The 21126-nt window shown below is 39.4% G+C and overlaps 1 protein-coding gene across 1 annotated transcript; it reads right to left on the minus strand.

The window, feature by feature from the left end:
- Window positions 1-14599: 14599 nt before the first annotated feature.
- On the minus strand, window positions 14600-19220 carry LOC117535256 (prostasin-like). Its single transcript, XM_034199656.1, has 6 exons — window positions 18989-19220; window positions 17507-17530; window positions 17236-17398; window positions 16875-17137; window positions 16651-16787; window positions 14600-14998 (listed from the first exon to the last, which is right to left on the minus strand). Exons 1-6 carry the CDS (start codon window positions 19044-19046, stop codon window positions 14600-14602), a joined length of 1044 nt encoding a protein of 347 aa, XP_034055547.1. The 5' UTR covers window positions 19047-19220.
- Window positions 19221-21126: the final 1906 nt, after the last annotated feature.

Below are 21126 nucleotides of genomic sequence, written 5' to 3' on the forward strand. Positions count from 1 at the left end.
CTTAATTTGTCCTCTTTTTTATAACCCAATATGGGTGTTTCCCCATTAAGATCCCCAGGGGCACGAGGTTCTGGTGGTGTGCATGAAGGGGTTTAGTCCACGTGAGGAGTGCTCAAATGTGGGAGGATGTGTAAGGCAGCGGAGGGTAAAACAAGTTAAAGTGTGAACCTCCAGCAGGGCAGGTGGTGCTGCTGTGAATAAGGCCGACTATGGAGTCCGATGGGCGGACTGTAAAGCACCGCAAAATACACCCCCTGATAGGTTACCAGGGCCATGAGAACATCCTCCATAGGAGGGTGGGTGCTGCTGTGAATAAGTCCGACTATGGTGTCCGATGGGCGGACTGTAAAGCACCGCAAAATACACCCCCTGATAGGTTACCAGGGCCATGAGAACATCCTCCATAGGAGGGTGGGTGCTGCTGCTGTGAATAAGTCCGACTATGGTGTCCGATGGGCGGACTGTAAAGCACCGCAAAATACACCCCCTGATAGGTTACCAGGGCCATGAGAACATCCTCCATAGGAGGGTGGGTGCTGCTGCTGTGAATAAGTCCGACTATGGTGTCCGATGGGCGGACTGTAAAGCACCGCAAAATAGACCCCCTTATAGGTTACCAGGGCCATGAGAACATCCTCCATAGGAGGGTGGGTGCTGCTGCTGTGAATAAGTCCGACTATGGTGTCCGATGGGCGGACTGTAAAGCACCGCAAAATAGACCCCCTTATAGGTTACCAGGGGCACGAGTTTCTTGAGGGTGTAATCATCTGGGTTTAGTCCGTGGGGGAGTGCTTAAGTTCGGGGGCCCGGGGTCCCAAGGTGCGCGAGGTTATGGAAGTACGCATGTCAGGGAGATATGCTGGAGGTCTGTAGTCCGTGTTTTGGGTCTCTGTGAGCGGCCAAAGTGAGGTGGTTTTCCCGGTGTATGTCATGGAAGTCTGAAATAGCCTGTTTGCCCATGTCAAATCTTATGAGGCACTATTTTGGGATACATTTTATCCATTTTAACCCCTTTCTCTGGTTCTTCCAAAAGTTAACTTTAACTTATTTAGCCTCTGGAGGAATGCAAGGGGAGTTGCCAGGGGACTCTACCTGCATTATGAGGCACTATTTTGGGATACATTTTAACCCCTTTCTCTGGTTCTTCCAAAAGTTCACTTATACTTATTTAGCCTGTGGAGGAATGCAAGGGTAGTTATCAGGGGAGTCTACCTGCATTATGATGCACTATTTTGGGATACATTTTATCCATTTTAACCCCTTTCTCTGGTTCTTCCAAAAGTTCACTTATACTTATTTAGCCTGTGGAGGAATGCAAGGGTAGTTATCAGGGGAGTCTACCTGCATTATGATGCACTATTTTGGGATACATTTTATCCATTTTAACCCCTTTCTCTGGTTCTTCCAAAAGTGAACTTTAACTTATTTAGCCTGTGGAGGAATGCAAGGGTAGTTATCATGGGACTCTACCTGCATTATGAGGCACTATTTTGGGATACATTTGATCCATTCTGTACATTTGGCTTACCGCGACTGGTAGTTAATGTCGCTACGGGGGACGCGTATATCCCTAAGGTATGTAAGGGATGCTCCGATCGCCAATTTCGGGGCCGATCGCCGATCACCGATCGCCGGAATCAGTATCGGCCGATACCGATCGCCGATCCGATCGAGTGGGCGGGGCCTAAATGGAAGATTTAAACATCACTTTAAATCTTCCATTTAAAATGATGTTTAAAACTCAGTTAATGGGGCTCATTCACTGGAGCTTCCACAAACAACAATCAACTTAATTATTACATTCAAATGATGGATAAGTTTACATTCACTTTGGATAATAACACGGGAGAAATTAGCGGAAGCGCTCTCTTTTCCTCTCTCCCTCTCTCCCCTCTCCTGACAGCCTGTCAGTATCTCATGCAGCTCACTGATCCAGTAATGAGTGACCCGACAATGAAGAATAAATATATTTATAATAACTAGTTTAGCTTGTTCCAGAGGTAGATAAAATAGCTAAGTGTGTTAGGTCTAACTCTTACGGTACGTCCACACAGCAGCTTTTCAAAAATCTTGAAAATCTTGGAGCTGGGCGTGTCTGAAAGCTTGGGGATTTTTTGCGAGCAATGCGACCAACAACCAATCACATGAATCTCCCGCCCCCGACATACAAAGCAAAAAACCCCGGGGATTTTATGCGAGCAATATATATATATATATATATATATATATATATATATATATATATATATATATAAACTCCCCAAACAGGCGAAAACTTACCAGTTTCACCCACTGTCTCTGCCACCTCCCTCCATGCCTGGTTCCTCCGGTTTGTATCCCGTTAATAGTTCTCGTCGTAAAGAACCGGGTGATTTGCTACCGTAATTTCTCGTTTGGAATATGAGGAAATGAACTGCGGTCTGGTTCTCCCTGTGTGTGTGTTTCGCTGCGCTTACCTGTCCGGCGGGCGGAGCTGCAGGATTTCTGCTTCACACACGTTGCATACCGCTATTTTACTGTCTTTTTCGGACACCTTAAAATAATGCCAGACCGGTGAAGCCATTTTGGCGAGCTTGTTTTGCCGCACACAGAGAAAAGTGTCATGTATTTTACGTCATGCGATCGGCTCTCGCGATCGGCATGTTTAGAGAGCACCGATCGATCGGTAGAGAGTGAGTATCGGCCGATATCGATCGGTGACCGATCGATCGGAGCATCCCTAATAAATGTTAAATTAATTGAGCAATTCTTTAAAAGTATAATGTTGCAATCTCTTTAAAATAAGTAATTAGTTAAAAAATAGATGTTTTCCAAGGGCCTCTCTTTCACAGGCCCACACTTTGAATCATAACACTTCCAAGTCCTACAGAAACTCAGTATCATTTTGAGTTGCAAGTCAAATCCAGGGGTTCTACTCGAGCCCAATTTTAAATACCATAAGAAAAGTATTGAACCCAGCTCGTGCTAAATGTCAAATGTATTTAATTAATGTGCAAGTGTTTTGATTTATTTAAAATGTTTCAGTCTAGCTTCCTTCGAGTTTAGTGTAAACAACATATTGGTTCTCATAACATTCTCACTGCTGTGCTGTCCCAAATGTTTTAAACCTTGGACACACACACACACACACACACACACACACACACACACACACACACACACACACACACACACACACACACACACACACACACACACACACACACACACACACCACACACACACACACACACACACACACACACACACACACACACACACACACACACACACACACACACACACACACACACACACACACACACACACACACACACACACACACACACACACACACACACACACACACACACACACACACACACCACACACCACACACACACACACACACACACACACACACACTTTGGATGAGTAATCACTTTATCCAAATTGTAAATTGTTGCCTTCTTTAAAGTTATTAGTAATTCAAGATCAATTATTAAATTAAATGTGGTACATAACAAATAATAAACAAAATAACTTTGACTTGATCATTTTGTTCACAACATTAGACCTTGTCCTCTAATCTCTACTAGAATAAGATAAGTGTGCATGTGTGGGTGTTTTAACACTCCTGTAATGTACCTAATCTTGTTATCCTTTTCATTACAGAGCTGGAAAAATGGTGTATTGATTAGATTCTGATCCGTGCAAGTCCAATTTTGACTGATTTTAGTTCTAATGTTAATTTGATTTCAACTCATAAGTAATTATTTAGATTAACTCAACATTTCACATGATGGATTAGTGTTCCACATTTTTCCCACTAATGTGTTGTGCAATTAGGCCAATGGTAAAGAGAGACATTGATGACCTTGTGTCCCTTTTGTTGGTACGTGGTTCCATTCTATCTATGGCCTTGGACGATTTCACTAAGAGTCACCCAGTTCTGACAGTCCGGCTGAGTGCAGTCACAGAGATGCTATGGCTGCTCTACATGAAATGACATTGATGGTCTGGTCCGAGAATGGACACCATTCCCTGCTCCCAGAGACAATGCCGCTCCTCAAACTGAACAATACTGTCTCACGTGGGCCACTCCCCCCACCAAGCCATGAACTGAAAGCTTGAAATCGGCTTTGAACACCTAGAAGCCTCCCGGTCACACCAGCACCAACCCTTGGGTCAGTCAGATGGGACTAACGGCTTAATTTAGGGCATTTGGTTCAGAAATATGACTCTCGTTACCACAGAGTGGGTTGTTTTTTTAAGGCTATTGATACTGCTATGCAGAGGATGCCTGTAAGTTGGCAAGCTGTTAAAAGCCCCTACTATTTTTAAAAATAGGCCTAATGTCAGGGGCCTCTTAGTTCTACATGTATTCACATTATATGGACAATGTTTCCACCTGGTAAAACTAAAGGCTGCACGGTACTCAGGCTACAATACCACCATTCTGTTCTGCTCTAACGATTCAATTGATATATTCTACATCAAAACAATTAGCTTTTATTGTTTCCAATGATAACGTCATTTTAAGTGGAGGAATGCAAACCTGTTTTCAAATGTAAGGTTTTGAATTTGTTTGACATTTCTCAGTAATAACACCCTCAGACACCCACTATCATTCATGCTATTCCTTCAGTGGTAACTCAGATGTTAAGGGGAAGAAGCTTTTCCTCCCAAATCAGATATGCTTTGTTTTTCAACAAAGGTATACAGTTCCTGCATAATATATGTTTCTCACAATTGTTTTTTTGTAAGCTGCACACAGGTGATACTGAGTCTTCTCGAGTAATAGATTACACCATGCTTAAATAGACTCCTAAGTTATTATTTCATATATGACATATGTAAGAAAAGGGAGGGAAGAGTCAATTATATTGAGTAATTGATTTTATATTGGAACATTTATTTCTCAAACCTGTTTTATGGAAGAGGAAAATATTTCTGATAAACTAATATGTTATCAAACGGTAAATGGTGAATTAATATAACATTTAGAATCATTGAGAAGGGGTGATATCCACAGGGACTAGCTCACCTTTAACTTAAAAATAAAATCTCTCTGCTTTGGACTGATGAGTATATGATTCTTGCATGTTAAATGACTAACACAAACCTTACATTTATGCATGTGCATGTGTCAGAAAGGCTCCCAAATAATTCTGAGGGGCCTATCCTATTTTTGTAATTAAATGATAATGTGCTAATCCATTACTTTGAGTTGTCTGCACTCAGGAAAACATCCCTATCAAGTGTTAACCCAATAACTAGGACAGCTCTGAAGGCCAAGGGTCAGAGAGAGAGGGTCACACTCTCCGGCTGCAGAGGGCACCCCCAGCCACGGGCAAGGAGGCACGAGGTCGTTTGAGATGAGAGGATTCTAATCTTCAACTATCTGAGGAGATGGGATGCTTCTTCACCATTCTGCTCGGTGGGCCCAGGCAGACAACCATGCGGGACGAGCGAGGACTTCAGAGGCTTCATACAAGGTTCCTTGTTTCAAAGATGATCCTTGAATTGATTTTATATCTTGGATGTTTACATATGTACAATTAATGACTGTCTTTATATTTCCAATGACCAGACATGTGTTGAATAATGGCGATTAATATATTTTTGCCGGATCAGATTACACTTTCGCACTAAACAAAATTAATTCAGATTATAAAGTATTGAATCATAAGATATTTCTACTATTATCACAGATTACACTTAACACTTAACAACACTACTCTTTAATGTATTATCCATGCACAGAAAGACCTACAATGTTTCAAGTACTGGATTAATTTCAGTTTTGGCCCAAAACAAATATTTATAATATTTCATATAACAATTATGTAGCATATTTGATCCTCGAATTAGAGAAGTATAATTTAAAGAAATTGATATTCTATATTCAACATTAGATAAACACAGAAGAATCCTTTCCAAGTACCATAAGTAGATGCTCAGGTAAGTATGGCTAATAGGAATAATTGATAGACTTAATTTGGTACAGATCAGTGGTAGCATTTACAAATGTAATAATTCAAGTTTTAAGAATGTTTAATCCTTCCTTTCCAGGTTTTTACAAAAGTCTTTGAATATTTGCCTAACTTTTCCTTTTCAGATTTTGAACAATGTACTTGACTAAAATGAATGTATTGATTTCACTAAGTGCCTTACTCTTGACTAAAGCGTATTTAAGTAAGCGTAAAAGTAATCCTAAAATTGAGGACACTGCACTTTTGCAGATTACAGATTGATCAAATCACCAGTGTGAATTCTATACTCTAACTGTGAATTTTTAGCTGGATCTCTTACGATCCTGAGTTTTAAAATGCTTTTGACTAGTGATTGCCTTGAAGTAAATCTTTAAAGCGGCAAGCTGGTTTTGATTTTATAGTTTGATGAATTAAATTAACTAATGGTAAATGATAAAAGATATAAGTTTAAAACAAATATTTTTGCTATTGTGCACCTGTGTTTTATGTGTGTTCATTATTATGATTTTGACAAAGGATGATCAAACACTGATGAGAGATGATTTTTCTATTATGATTGGCTGTATCAATCATTGTGATTGAATGTTTCAATCTTAATGTGATTGTTATTGATGTAATTGATGTTGTGTAAGTCCACACTCAAATCTGAAGATTCCCATTGATTTAAGTATTGAACTAAATATTATTAGACTAAGGGTTTTAGATTATCAAAATTGATAAAAAGGAAGAAACTGTTGTGGAAATATTTTCCAAGGCCCATAACTTTGACCCAGTTTATCAGTTCAAACTGTCCTGACTGAGCACACGCACTTCGTAACCTTGGCTGCTGTGCTCTCAGTGTTCTGTCTCCATGCTCCTGCCTGTTGACGTCAGCTGATAGAGGTGTTATGATTTTATCTTGTTATGCAGCAGTTTGATGATGTTCTCAGAACTAGTTAAATACATGGGTCTGAGGTAGAGTTCTTTAGAATTGACGTGGCAACTCACCCGTGCAGTCTCACCGGGACTGCTGTGAATGCTCCGGCCGAAAACTCCAATAAATCATCAGTGTTTTGACATCAAAGCTACTGCTCCTACCGTGTCTCCTTCCTGAGTCGGTGACTCCCACTGCATAGCTACACAGAAGTTTCCCTTACAGTATTTGTATTTGCACTCCTTTTGTCCATTATTCTTACTGAAAATGTTAGATTACACATTCACATCTGACTGAAGATTGGCCCCATTTATTTGTGACGTTGCAAAACAAGGTACATGTTGTGAAGCTCATAAAGTGGGGCAAATATAAATAATCAGCTGATGGAGTGTAGATGTGGAAATAGCTGCATTCGATTAGCTGACTGTTTTTACAATAAAGTAGTTTCTTAGTGAATGTCCTGTTCTGGTCTTAAAATCTCATAACATCAGCTTTTAATGTTCCTCTTGGATGTTCTTCTTGACCCTCAGAGAAGGAGAAAATGTCGTGTCTTTCAGGCATGTCCTTTCCTAACAAAAATGACAGGAAACATAAAACATATTATTGCAGAACAAGTGTGTTATTTATGAAAGCGGTGTGGTTTGTGTGTTTAGGGGCTGTAGATATAATTATTTTGTAATTGTAATGTTTTTTTTTTATTTCAACAATGAGCTACAAAGACAATCAGATTATGATATGAACAGTATGAAGTTCATCAACATTGAAATATATGTTATTATCAAAATAATATTGAACTGTTATCAAAACGTAGTGCAACTGTAGAAGCTTGCTCTGTTGTCTCACTGAAAGAATAACTTTCACCACGTTTTTTTACAGACAATATTGAGAGATAAATAGTAGCAGTTCTCACTATGTGTTAAATATCTTTGCCTTCAATACATTAAATTAGAAAGCTGACATTCATATTGCTTGTCATCATCTAAATGTAACTTTTTGCATGGAAAAAACCCTCAACTTAACTGATGTGTAGGTGATCTAGTATTTAGTATTGTTTAATGGAATGTATATCAGTGTATTCAAGTCAATACTTCATTCATTTAAACCAATATCTTTCTTGATTCTTTGTACAGTATGAAAAAAGAGTCTTTAGGCGCATTCACACTGCGGTACTTTTCCCACAAAGGTTCATGTGAACTTAGTTCATGTGAACTCTTTTATCGCGTTCACACCCAAAAAGAGCCGGTACTAAAATTTGTTCATGTGAACCTTTTTACCCCCTCGAAAGTCACTGCTAGAGAGCAGGGACTTTCGAGCGACTCTTTTGTGAGAAAAGAGCTACATTTCTGATTGGCTGGAAGGATTGCAAACCACGCCCCGTAAAACTCCCAAAAAGTTTTGTGAAGCCGCCATTTTATTATCCTCGCATTAGCATTATTAGCATTAGCCTAGCGCAGAAACGCAGAGAGACTAACTTATGGCAACACAAAATAAAACATGGGAGTGGTGGAGATGAGGAGGTGTCGGCGTTCTGGCGATTTACTCGGAAGGCTTCAGTAGAAGCTGCTGGGAGTCCCAGCAGCTTCTACTGAAGCCAGTCCCTAACTCCGGGGACTTCCGGCCGGGGACTTTGGGCGGCAGTATACGCCGTGAAGTGGTTTGCGGCTTGCCAGTAAGCCCAAAGCAGAAGAAGAACAAGTGACGTCAGCGGCTTCATTTGCCTAATCCACCCCCAGGGACTTTTTCCAGTGTGAACGCGATCTGTACTTAGTTCATGCGAACTAAAGAGTTCACATGAACTAAGTTCACATGAACCTTTGTGGGAAAAAGTACCGCAGTGTGAATGCGCCTTTTGTACCTGTGCTGAAGTTCACTGCTGTGAGGAGTCCAGTTCTGTCTCTCACTCTCTGGTCCAGCCTGTCTGCATCACCTGGACACCTTAAACCAGGGGTTTGCAACCTTTTTGACCAAAAGAGCCATTTTGCTCCTTTTTCCCCAACATTTTTTTGTCTGGAGCCGCAAAACATATTTCATAGTTTTTTATTGTTATATCAGACAAAAACTACAGTTTTTTTTGCATTTATTAGGCTATTTATTACATGATATAAAACTGTTAACCTCTAATAAGAAACAAAGAACTCTTATAAGGAGAATTAAAAATAATACACAGGCCTACTTTAAAATAAATTAAACACAGCACTTGGGGAGTCCTCTGCACATTTGAAGGGAAAAAAAATATTATTAAAATGGGCCCACTTTGAAATACATAAAACATATAGCTGCACCCTAAAAATAGTTAAAGGTAGGGTAGGTAAGAATGGAGAAACCAGCTCAAGTGCGCTAGAATTTGAAAGTACACAACCGGAAAAAATATGCCTCTTCCTTCAGACTTTCTTACAGAGTCCCTCCTCCAACACGCACGAACGCGCACATGACCAATGAGGGCACGAGATAAGTTTGTGCACAGATGGAAGGCTGACAGGCAGGTAGGCCATCCAGTTATTTTAGCCGGGCCGGCTCAGATGATTGGTCGTGCTTTTTACAGCGCTACGGCTTCCAGAGATACATTTTTGTATATTTATTGTCAAAGCATTTCATATATTCATTGCTATCGGGACGTTAAGAGCATTCCATGGAATATAACAAAAAGTGTTTTCTGAAATAAATGACATACCCCATTGAATTATGACTGAAGATCGTCAGCTGTCTTCCTCTCCCTTGTTGTTCGTCGATACGTAAAGGCTGCACCATCGTTGACAACTTCTCTCTACATATCAAACATACCGGTAAACCAGCATCGTTTGCTGTGAAAGCAGATAACTGTCCACACAGAATTAAATCCTGTGTTCCTCCGGTACTTTTATTTGATTTGATTTATCCATAGTTCGCTCATCGAGCCGGGGGTCAGGTTATTCGCCTCCAAGAAAAGGCGCTCACGCGGGACCGTAGCGGGATGTGACGCATATTTTAGTTGACCTAATTAAAACCGTTTTGTTTTTTATTTATGTGTCACAGTATCACCTCAAAATACAAGATACGAAACATTTTCAACCATGCAACAAAATATAAATAGTCCTACAAATACTTTTATTTTATTTCCTTCTTATTTTTGTGTAAGCTCAAGGGAGCGAGCAGAGGGCTTAAAGGGCCGCATGCGGCCCGTGGGCCGCGGGTTGCCAACCCCTGCCTTAAACAAACATATATATATATATATGTAAAGTACCATGTGTACAAACAATATAACTGATTCTCTTCTGTTGAACATGTTGGATTGTGTATTGTCCGAGTCAGGGGGCTTTTTATTTTACTGTAACTTTGGAAGTTGTGTTACCAATGCTTACTGTTTATTTGATACCCATTTGGTAATGCAATTAATAAAAACAACAAGGTTTGGGTTCGTTCTTCTAATGAACTCCAGCTCAACCAACCATATTGTAATATCTAAGTAATCATCTTGAAATATGACATTAATAATTGTAATATACACACATCTTATTGTGAGGTTGATTTCACATACACTACTTCGACATTAGCTTGTCTACATACTTGAGCATAGCCAATTTAAATTAACCTTAGATGCATACAGTTCTACCTACATAATAAAATATCTCTAAGTTACAAGGATGTAACCTTATTTTATCAACCTCAAACAGAAGCCGTTTGTTCAACAGTATTATCCCACTTAACACTTGTCTATTTCGCTTTAACCTTTATATATACAGTCTATGATTTTAACTTGGAGGCTACGATTACTACGATTATTAGCACCGATGTAGCTACCACTAGCTTACATGCTAACCCAAGCCTTACCATTCATTATGTAGCTGATTAAAATCATTAACACATAAATAAAGCACTACAATTTCACTTACCGCAAAACCGCATTCATGCACCGTCTGTTTTAACCGCAGAGCGAGTCACAATAGTCCGATATATAAGCATGAAGAACAAACAACCACGGCCTGCTACAAGTTGTGTTTCCTGGATGAGCTGAGCAGGCAGAGTCCCTGTAGCTAGCTTCACGGAGCAGCTAGCAGAGAGACAAGAAGCTAACAGCGGCAGGCACTTGACAGAGCCGTTGTCAGTACCAGATATGTTCGGGCTACAAGATATGTTCGGGTGTATTTCCGTCGCATCCGTGATCCGTCATATTCGTCATATTTTACGGCAACTCAAGAGGGCCCTCACGGTCAAATTCCGAACATTTAAACATAGCCGACACTTCATTCTTTACTTTGTCCGTTATTATATATAGAACATTATACTTTTTCTCCGTCATGTTGTTTCCTTAGCAACAACTTCAAACAGGCATAGCCTACACTTCATTCTTTACTTTGTCCGTTATTATATGTAGAAGATATTAATTTTGTCTCCGTCATGTTGTTTCCATAGCAACAACTTCAAACAATAACAACTAACCGCTAGCCGCAAAGCTAGCATCACAGCCACTGCTCCGTTTCGGAGACTTTGCACACGTTTTTCACAAACATTTTTCACACGCTAGGAGTACTTCCACTAGCTTCGTCTGGATCTGTAGATGTGATTTGATGTGTCGTGTGTCCCCCAACTCCTCTCCAAAGTTCAGATATTTAATAAAATACTCAGGGGAGTTTCCTGAATTTTCATGCCCAAAGCCAAGCACTAGGCCCTGGGTAAATTTAAGAGGCTGATCTCGGGCACTTTTGTCCACTTTCCTTGGTGGTCGAAACTCAAGCCAGACATCCCTAGAATCGTCTCGGAGAGTAGATGATCAGTGGGGCCTTGTTTTTACTGAATGATGTGTTTTTTTATGGGGAATTCAAATATGAGCTTATTTTTAGGATTTTCGGAGACTTTGCACACGTTTTCACAAACATTTCCACGCTATGAGTATGGGAGTACTTCCATTCGCTTCGCCTTGATCTGTATATGTGATTTGATGTGTCGTGTGTCTCCCCAACTCCTCCTGCAAAGTTCAGATACTAAAAGGTAAATAAAACATTAAACATAATGACAAAATAACAACCTGAAATATATGTATTCTATCTACACATTTCATAATTATCTAATCTAGTGGCCTTATAAAAGTGTTGGCTAAAGTAACGCAGAATATATATATATTTTTAATTGTAAATAATTAGAAACATTATTTATGTGCACAAGTACATGGGACCCCACCATAGCACCCCACACATAACAAGCTGTCCCGAGTTCCTCCGGCTGCAGTTCCGCAGACGGCCGGTGTGTGGCAGCAGAGCGCTGGGAGCAGAGGGAGGTGAGTATATGACGGATGACGGATGCGACGGAAATACACCCGAACATATCTGGTAGCCCGAACATATCTGGTACTGACACCGTCACTCAATGTGACCACATTTATGCACAAACTTTAAGACCTAATATAAATAAAAGGGTCGCGTTAGAAAACAATTCACTCACAGATCCATAATCATGAAGGTGGAATCTAACTATATCGATAATAAAAATGTATGGAGCCAGGGGTAGAAACATGTTTTTTTCTGCTGTAAAGTTGAGCATTTTAACATGGGGGGTCTATGGAAATTGCTCCTTTCTGCAGCCATCGCCTATCGGCCAATATATGAACTGCAGTGTGTGGCACTTCCGTATTGGCTTCCCGGCTCTACCCCACAGTTTGCCGCTTGGTGCTAACACTTAACCATAAACGTTATTGTTTACTTTCTCCATCTTTATATGTAGATATGACTTTTCTCCGTTAATCTCCGTCACGTTGTTTCCATAGCAACAACAACTTCCTGTCAACAGCGCTAACTCTTCAAAATAAAAGCATGTCCATAAATAGGAAGCCAAGCCAAATTACACTTAAGACATATACAACTGCAACAAAAGTAACAAACACAATGCAATATCCTTTTCAATTTCAAAGAATAGAATTGGGTTACATTAACAAATAACTATAAAACAACAATACTGTAGAATAACAAAATGAATGTAGTGAATACACCGAAATACACGTGCCCCCCGCGCGGGCCGAATATTCGCTGCTGATTACTACCGAATATCCGGAGCCCGACAAATGGTATTCGGGACAGCCCTAGCACACGCACATAAACACACACCTAATGAGTGCTCACACACCCTTAGAATCAGTGCATGCTATTTTTCACACCATTGATACTGCAGGCCAGAGGAGAGTTTAACTTCATTGCCAGGATAACATAAATATATGTGGGTGTGCTACATGAGTAATCCTATCTGATGAGCGCTATGGAGAATGACAGAGCCGAAAAATAACAGCTTCCAGTTTTTCAGGTTTGAACAGTCGACTTATGAGTGGAGTTCATCTTGTACAAAGGACTTTATGTTTTTTTATAATGTTATAATATCCCTTTGGTTGATCAATAAAGGTCCATCTTATCTTATTCCGGAGCTCTTGGCAGATATTAGTTTTGAGCCACAGTAGTTTTTTGTTTTTTTAAATTGGTCTAATGACATCTCTATGTACCCATTTGGTGGATGTATCTATGTGTTTAGCCTAGCTTAGCACAAAGTCTTGAAGTTACATTATGTTACTTAACCTTAAGGTGAAGTTCGGTCAGGGTTACGTTAATTTGTTGGATGTATGTGTTCAGCCTAGTTTAGCACAAAGTCTGGCAGTTATGTTACTTAAAGGTGGGGTAGGTAAGTTTGAGAAACCGGCTCGGGAAACACTTTTTGTTATATTCCATGGAATGCTCTTAACATCCGATAGCAATGAATATCTGAAGTGCTTTGACAAAAAATCCATAAGAAAATGTCATCTGTGGAAAGCACGACCAATCATCTGAGCCGGCCCGGCTAAAGTAACTGGATGGCCTACCTGCCTGTCAGCCTTCCATCTGGGCACAAACTTATCTCGTGCCCTCATTGGTCATGTGCGCATTCGTGTGTGTTGGAGGAGGGGCTCTGTAAGGAAGTGGCAGATTTTTTTCCGGCTGTGTATTTTCAAATTCTAGCTCACTCGAGCTGGTTTCTCCAAAATTACCTACCCCACCTTTAAACTTTAGATTAGGTAGGGTTAGGTTAATCTGGTGGATGTATCTATGTGTTCAGCCTAGTTTAACACAACGTTTGTAAATTACGTTATGTTACTTTAAGTTAAGTCAACAATTATTGCAACTTTGAAAACTTTGAAAACTACATTAAGGTCATTTGAACATAACTAGACCAAAACTACAATAAACACACACATAATACAATACAGGAATGAACCTATAAGAGTTAGCACTAGAGTTTTAATGTCTTTCAGCGCACTGTGTTGGTATCCCAAACTTTACTATTTTGGTTCATTCTCAAGGCTCTCATCAACCCAACTAGTCACCTTATTCATAGGCCTGCTGACCAAAAAGGAAACCATTGTATCACACAAAAGATAATTCTTTATTTTAGTTTTTATCCCGTTATGTCTGGAAAAACAATCTTTACAAGACAATGCAAAATCGTTGAAAACTTAATCCAGTCATCTGCAAAATGATGACTTTCCACCAGAAATGGAATAAAGATAAGTTTAACTCTTTGATTAAAAGAACAAATGATCACATTTAAATTGTTATATTATTTTAAATCACAAGAAGGGTTATCGCTAATTAAAACATTTCAGTTATATATCTTAAATCATATGTTCTATTTTCGAACAATTAGGGCTCATATCAAATCAAGTGAATGAGCCATTTGGACACAGAAACCCTAAACTTATCTTACTTCAACATCTCCATGTTTATATGCCTCCGACAAGCGCATAGAGAGACATAAGGAGAAGACCGAGTGAGGAGATCACTCTCTCACCACTGCCAAACACACTGCCGTCATCGGTGGTATGGGGGTGATGGGTGGTGGGATAGGGGTGTTGAGTGGTGGGATAAGGTTTGGGGGGTTCGGTGTTTGTAGTTATTTCAGAACAGTCAAAGGTTAAGTCGGTGTCAACTCCTGAGGACATGGAGTCAACAAAGCCTGGTTGGCTAGAGCCAGTGTGATTTTTGATCCAGTCTTCGTAGTTGGACACAACGGCGTAAACTCCAGGAAAATCTGGCAAGGCACAGCGTTCTCCAAAACTCACAACACCACTCTGGACCCAGACTGAACCAGTTTTGATCATCATTGGTCCACCTGAGTCTCGCTATAGAAAGAAATTGATGGTTGAGGTTATATGATAGAACCATCCACCCTGCTAAAGCATGGCAAGGCAAGTTTATTTATATAGCACATTTCAACACAATACAATTCAACGTGCTTTACAAAAATGAAAGAAATTAAGAGCATTAAGAAACTTATTATACATTGGCATTTAAAAACACTAATTTAAAAGCAAAGATAATAAAACAAGAATAACAAAGGTACATGAATAAAAGTTACAGTGCAGCGGAATATATCAATAAAAAGCAGCGGCAAAAAGGAAAGTCTTCAGCCTGGATTTAAAAGTAATCAGAGTTGCAGCGGACCTGCAGGTTTCTGATAGTTTGTTCCAGATATTTGGAGCATAATAACTGAACGTCTCCATTTTTAGTCCAGTCTACTGAAGATAAAAGCATGGACAAGTTTTTCCAAATCCTGCTGTGACATAATTCTTTTAATCCTCGATATATTCTTTAGGTGATAGTAGGCTGATTTAGTAATTGTTTTTAATGTGACTGTTGAAACTTTGGTCCGAGTCCATGACTACACCTAGATTTCTGGCTTTATCTGTTGTTTTGAACATTGCAGACTGAAGCTCAGCGCTGACTTTTATTCATTCCTCCTTGGCTCCAAAAACAATTACCTCAATTTGAATGGAGCATAGTCTCCTGGTGAAATGTAAATGTACATGTGTGTGTCATCTGCATAGCTATGGTAACTTAAAGAGAAGAGGCCCCAGGATGGAGCCTTGAGGAACCCCACATGTCATATGTGTCTATTCAGATGTGAATTTACCTATAGAAACACAATTGTTTCTGTCCCTTAAGTAGGATTCAAACCAGTGTAGAACTGTTGCCGAAAGTCCCACCCAGTTTTATAGTAGGTCAAGTAATATGTTGTGGTCAACAGTGTCAAACGCAGCACTGAGATCTAATAATACTAACACTGAAGTTCTGCCACTGTCTGTGTTTAAGTGGATGTCATTGAAGACCTTTACAAGAGCAGTCTCAGTGCTGTGGTTGGTTGAAAGCCTGACTGGAACACATCAAAACAGTTATTTAGATTCAAGAAATGACTCGGCTGTTGGAAAACAACCGTTTCAATGATTTTACCAAGAATTTGAGATTTGATAAGCTTGTTGTTTGATACAGCCTGACTTCCTTTAAAATACATTTACTGGACATACTTTTAATCAATGCAGTGGAAGGCTTGCTTATTTCCTTCTGTCTTAATCAAAGTCATGAGAACTTCATTTGGCTTCAACTCTGTGTTTATTTGGTGGATGTATCTATGTGTTCAGCCTAGTTTAGCACAAAGACTGGATGTTATGTTATGTTACTTAAAACTTTAGGGTAAGTCAACAATTCTTGCAACTGGGACAAACTTTGAAAACTACATTAAGGTAACACACACATAATACAAATTTTAATTTTGGGTAGTCAAAGAGAAGCTTGTAATTAGCATGACCGATAGCTCATTTATATAATCTTATAGATTTCTGGGATGTGTATTGAGATTATTTTGAAACCAATCAGCCACCCTACTACTGAATTCAATTCAATATTCCCACTGCGTCTTTTTGCACATTTTCCTGCTCCCTGTAAAATCAATTTCTGAAGAAAGTGTCACAAAGTAAATACACAAAAAGTTGGTTACCTGACATGAATCAATCCCTCCAGCTCTTAACCCAGCACAGATCATGTTGTCTGTGAGATATGGGTAGGCACATGTGCACTCATTGTTTCCCACGATTGGGACCCTCACTTCCTGCAGGGTGTCGGCATTGGGGCCACCTAATCAGAGAGAAATTGATGTTTTAAAAAGACAACAGACATATGCACCCATCAATGTGTGATCAAGTGTGGAGTCAGTGAGCTTACCAAAAGATGTAGCACCAAAACCAACGACCCAGTTGTTGTCACCGGTGTAGAAGGTGCTGTTTGCAGAGGCCAAGCACACCGGCTGGATGTAGTCGGTAAAGTTTACGGGACTCGACAGCTTCAGAAGAGCCATGTCGTTGTCGTCGCTCAATGCATCGTAAGCAGGATGGGTTATGATCTTATCAACTGCCCTTGACACTTCGTTCAAGTTTTTACCTTTCATGCTTTCGCGGCCCAGAACAACAGTCATGTTTGTGAGATACCTTAAGACAAAATAGTACATTTAGGTTTATTATTTAAATTTGCCAACAAAATAGAAACAATTCCTGTAATATTTCTAAGAGAAAACTTGATTCCTTACCCTGGGATGCAGTGAGCAGCAGTCAGAACCCACATATTGCTGATCAGGGACCCTCCACAACTGTGATCCTCATCAATTTGTAAACTGGCTATCCAGGGCCAAGTTCCTGCAGTCGCATTTTGACCTCCCCACATTCTGGGGTTGTTTGGTGCCCGGCCACATGCTGACAGAGAAAAGAGAACAGATTAGACATGGACATGTAGAACCAGTCCTTTTCATAACTCACTGAAGGAATCTTGAAGAACTTGTTATGTTGCTCATATACGCTTACCTGGCTGCTTTTGTGAATGACATCCTGAAATTGAGAACAAAATGTTATGCAAACGTCTTGCTTGAAACCAAGGATGGCAAGCATTTAGTGGTGGAACAATTTATCTTCAACAACAATCTTTTATTTAAGTACACTTACTAATACCACACTGTGAAAAAACTACACGCATAGCTCCTGTATTGGCATTTTACTGAGGTCAGATGATTGACTATAGTTAGATGAATGTGTAATTGATAATTCATAGAACATGGCTTGTTGATTGATTGACTTTGCTAGTTCCTAAATAAATTCACTTCTTTTTTTTAATGTAAAAATCTTATTTTGTAAACTACCTAATATCTAGATAAGAGAAAGTATTACAGTACACAATATATTCCCATTGATTTGTAGTGGAGTTGAAGTTTAAGGTGGAATGAAAAGATAATACTCAAGTAAAGTACTTCATCAGTGTACTTCAGTAAATGCACTTACGATCCACCCTTGCATGCCTTTATGAGCACATCAACAACAGACATGAGATGTGGTAGTTTAACAGAGGGCTTGCTTTATTGAAGGCAGAAATTGACTCTTCTGAAATATTTTGAAAACTAAAAAATATCTTATCAGTTCACTTTAAAGTCTGCCTTGTCGTGTCACCAAATCTGCAGTCTAGCCCATCCCAAACTCCTGATGTACTTACTGGTAATGCTTTACTTTTGACTTTAGTTTGATAAACTTCACACTTTGTCCAATAACACACTCGTGCTCATTTTTTTCTCAGCAACCAAACAAAACAAGTGAACACGAGAACACCAGAGAACTCATGAGTGCAAAATAAAATACAACAACAAAAAATCAGCTCAACCAGTTTAATTTTCTATTAAATCCCATTATTTTTGGTGGTTTTTTCGACTAATTTGCTGACGACGGGGAGACAAAATATTCCTGTTGTGTTTTTGTGAGGATTTAAAAAACCAAAATGACTACAATGGGTTTCATATTACTTTATGGTCCATTGACCCAGATGGGTAAACCTGGTTTGAAATATTTCACTTCTGCACTGCCTTTCCAGCAGACAAAACTAATTCAAAGATTAACCCAAATCAAAGTACTAATACTTTTGCTGACCATTTTATTAATACTTTATTAAATAAATAAATAGAAAGACTGGATCCAATCAAAAATAGTGCAAGAAAGAAATCCAAATCAAGGCCGCACGGTTAGCACTGATTACAATTACTCCAACACTTCAGTGACTTTAATTGATTGTCCTTCACATGCACTTGAACTCCTTTTGATCACATAATAAAATCAGTAATTTCCCAGTTATTAGTAGATGAAATATTTACTCTTTAATTTGAAGGAAGATTTAGAGATCAGCTACACAATCTCTACTATTTTGGTCCCTTGAGATACCAACATCAACTCAATACATTAGCATAATATCATTTAACAACAAAACATTTGTAATTGCTTAAAGAAAAATCACATGAACGTTCTCACCATTGGATAAGAGGATGATCATCACCGCTGAACCACACAGAAATTGGTAGAGAGCCATTTTCACTGTGCCTTCTTCCCTCTGTGATCACTATTTAATACTTCATACCTAGCTTCGCCCACAACTTTATACCGTAGCTTTCATCTGCATTTTTTAATTTCTAAACGTGACAACCGATCACACACAAGTCAACACATATTTTAAGAAGCTATTAACGGGAACATGTGAAAAAAATCCCCAAGTCAAACTTGTTTTTCTTGATGCCTTTGTGTTTTCAGCATGCATGATGAATGAGGTATCTCATCTGCATGCATGAAGCTCCCAGTGTTGCAGAGGTATCTCAAATAAAAGTGCATTCAGATATAAATGAAATAGTTTACATTCATTTCTTTTTTGTTTTAACTTTAACGATTCCTTTTAGTCTAACATGAAAACAACTATAATTCTCACCATAACAAAGTTCAGTCATACATTACATTAAAAAAAGAAAAGTGACTTTTGTTTTCTTCTGTCTTTTGCTCTATTGGACGTCACTGTTCAATAACCCAAGTTTATTAGATAAAAAGTGTTGCGTAATGTTTGTCAAGCTGCCTATAGGTGTTTTCCTTTGTAATGGCTGATGAGACCTCTTCTCAGCACTACGTCCATGCGTTTAATGACTGTGGTTAATCGACAAATTCCTTTTTTTGTGCCTGTTAGGAGTTTCAATTCAGTGAGAATCTTCTGCATCAAGTGCAAAATTGGTGATTCTATTCTAAACCAATAGAAAGCTCTCCTCGATTTACAATTTACACCACTGAGAATAAAGTAATCCCATCCACGGAATAACAATGAGACTGTTGCTCCGGGCTGCTTGCTAGTTAGTTTTCCGATTAGCGACGCAGAACATATTGCAGGTTTTTCACAAACGATGCACGGCGGTCTGCTGGGGATAGGAGTCGCATTCCTGTGTGAATATTTGAAAATTAACGTTTAGAGTAAAAAAGGGAATGAAAGAATAACGTACATTTGGCCCAGTTAGGTTTTCATTTCATCATCGGAAGTTTGTGAACCTTGAAAGGCATTTAAAGGCACTGTGATGTACACAAAGGCCAGATTCACACATAACACACACCGAATGAGTGCTCACACACACTTAGACTCAGTGCATGCTATTTTTCACACCATTGATACTGCAGGCCAGGGGAGAGTTTTACTTCCTTGCCAGGATAACATAAATATATGTGGGTGTGCTACCATGAGTAATCCTATCTGATGAGCGCTATGGAGAATGACAGAGCAGAAAAATAACAGCTTCCAGTTTTTCAGGTTTGAACAGTCGACTTATGAGTGGAGTTCATCTTGTACAAAGGACTTTATGTTTTTTTATAATGTTATAATATCCCTTTGGTTGATCAATAAAGGTCCATCTTATCTTATTCCGGAGCTCTTGGTAGATATTAGTTTTGAGCCACAGTAGTTTTTTTTTTGTTTTTTTTAATTGGTCTAATGACATCTATGTACCCATTTGGTGGATGTATGTGTTCAGCCTAGTTTAGCACAAAGTTTGGAAGTTATGTTACTTAATCTTTAGATGAGGTCGGGTTAGGTTAATCTGGTGGATGTATCTATGTGTTTAGCCTAGCTTAGCACAAAGTCTTGAAGTTACATTATGTGACTTAACCTTAAGGTGATGTTCGGTCAGGGTTACGTTAATTTGTTGGATGTATGTGTTCAGCCTAGCTTAGCACAAAGTCTGGCAGTTATGTTACTTAAAGGAGGGGTAGGTAAGTTTGAGAAACCGGCTCGAGATACACTTGTTGTTATATTCCATGGAATGCTCTTAACATCCCGATAGCAATGAATATCTGAAGTGCTTTGACAACAAATCCATTAAAAACTATCATCAGTGGAAGCCGTAGCGCTGTAAAAAGCACGACCAATCATCTGAGCCGGCTCGGCTAAAGTAACTGGATGGCCTACCTGCCTGTCAGCCTTCCATCTGGGCACAAACTTAACTCGTGCCCTCATTGGTCATGTGCGCGTTCGTGTGTGTTGGAGGAGGGGCTCTGTGAGGAAGTGGCAGATTTTTTCCGGCTGTGTATTTTCAAATTCTAGCTCACTCGAGCTGGTTTCTCAAAAATTACCTACCCCACCTTTA

The sequence above is a fragment of the Gymnodraco acuticeps genome, unplaced genomic scaffold (assembly GCF_902827175.1).
Source record: "Gymnodraco acuticeps unplaced genomic scaffold, fGymAcu1.1, whole genome shotgun sequence".
NCBI classification, from domain to species: Eukaryota; Metazoa; Chordata; class Actinopteri; order Perciformes; family Bathydraconidae; genus Gymnodraco; species Gymnodraco acuticeps.

What these genes read in the sequence shown, in the direction of transcription:
- LOC117535256 (XM_034199656.1), bottom strand. Translation starts at nt 19,046, where the DNA reads ATGGCTCTCTACCAATTTCTGTGTGGTTCAGCGGTGATGATCATCCTC. An exon ending in TCATTCACAAAAGCAGCCAG is followed by an intron (nt 17,399 to 17,506) that starts GTAAGCGTATAT and finishes TTTCTCTGTCAG; the next exon opens with CATGTGGCCGGGCACCAAAC. An exon ending in TTTTGGTGCTACATCTTTTG is followed by an intron (nt 16,788 to 16,874) that starts GTAAGCTCACTG and finishes CTCTCTGATTAG; the next exon opens with GTGGCCCCAATGCCGACACC.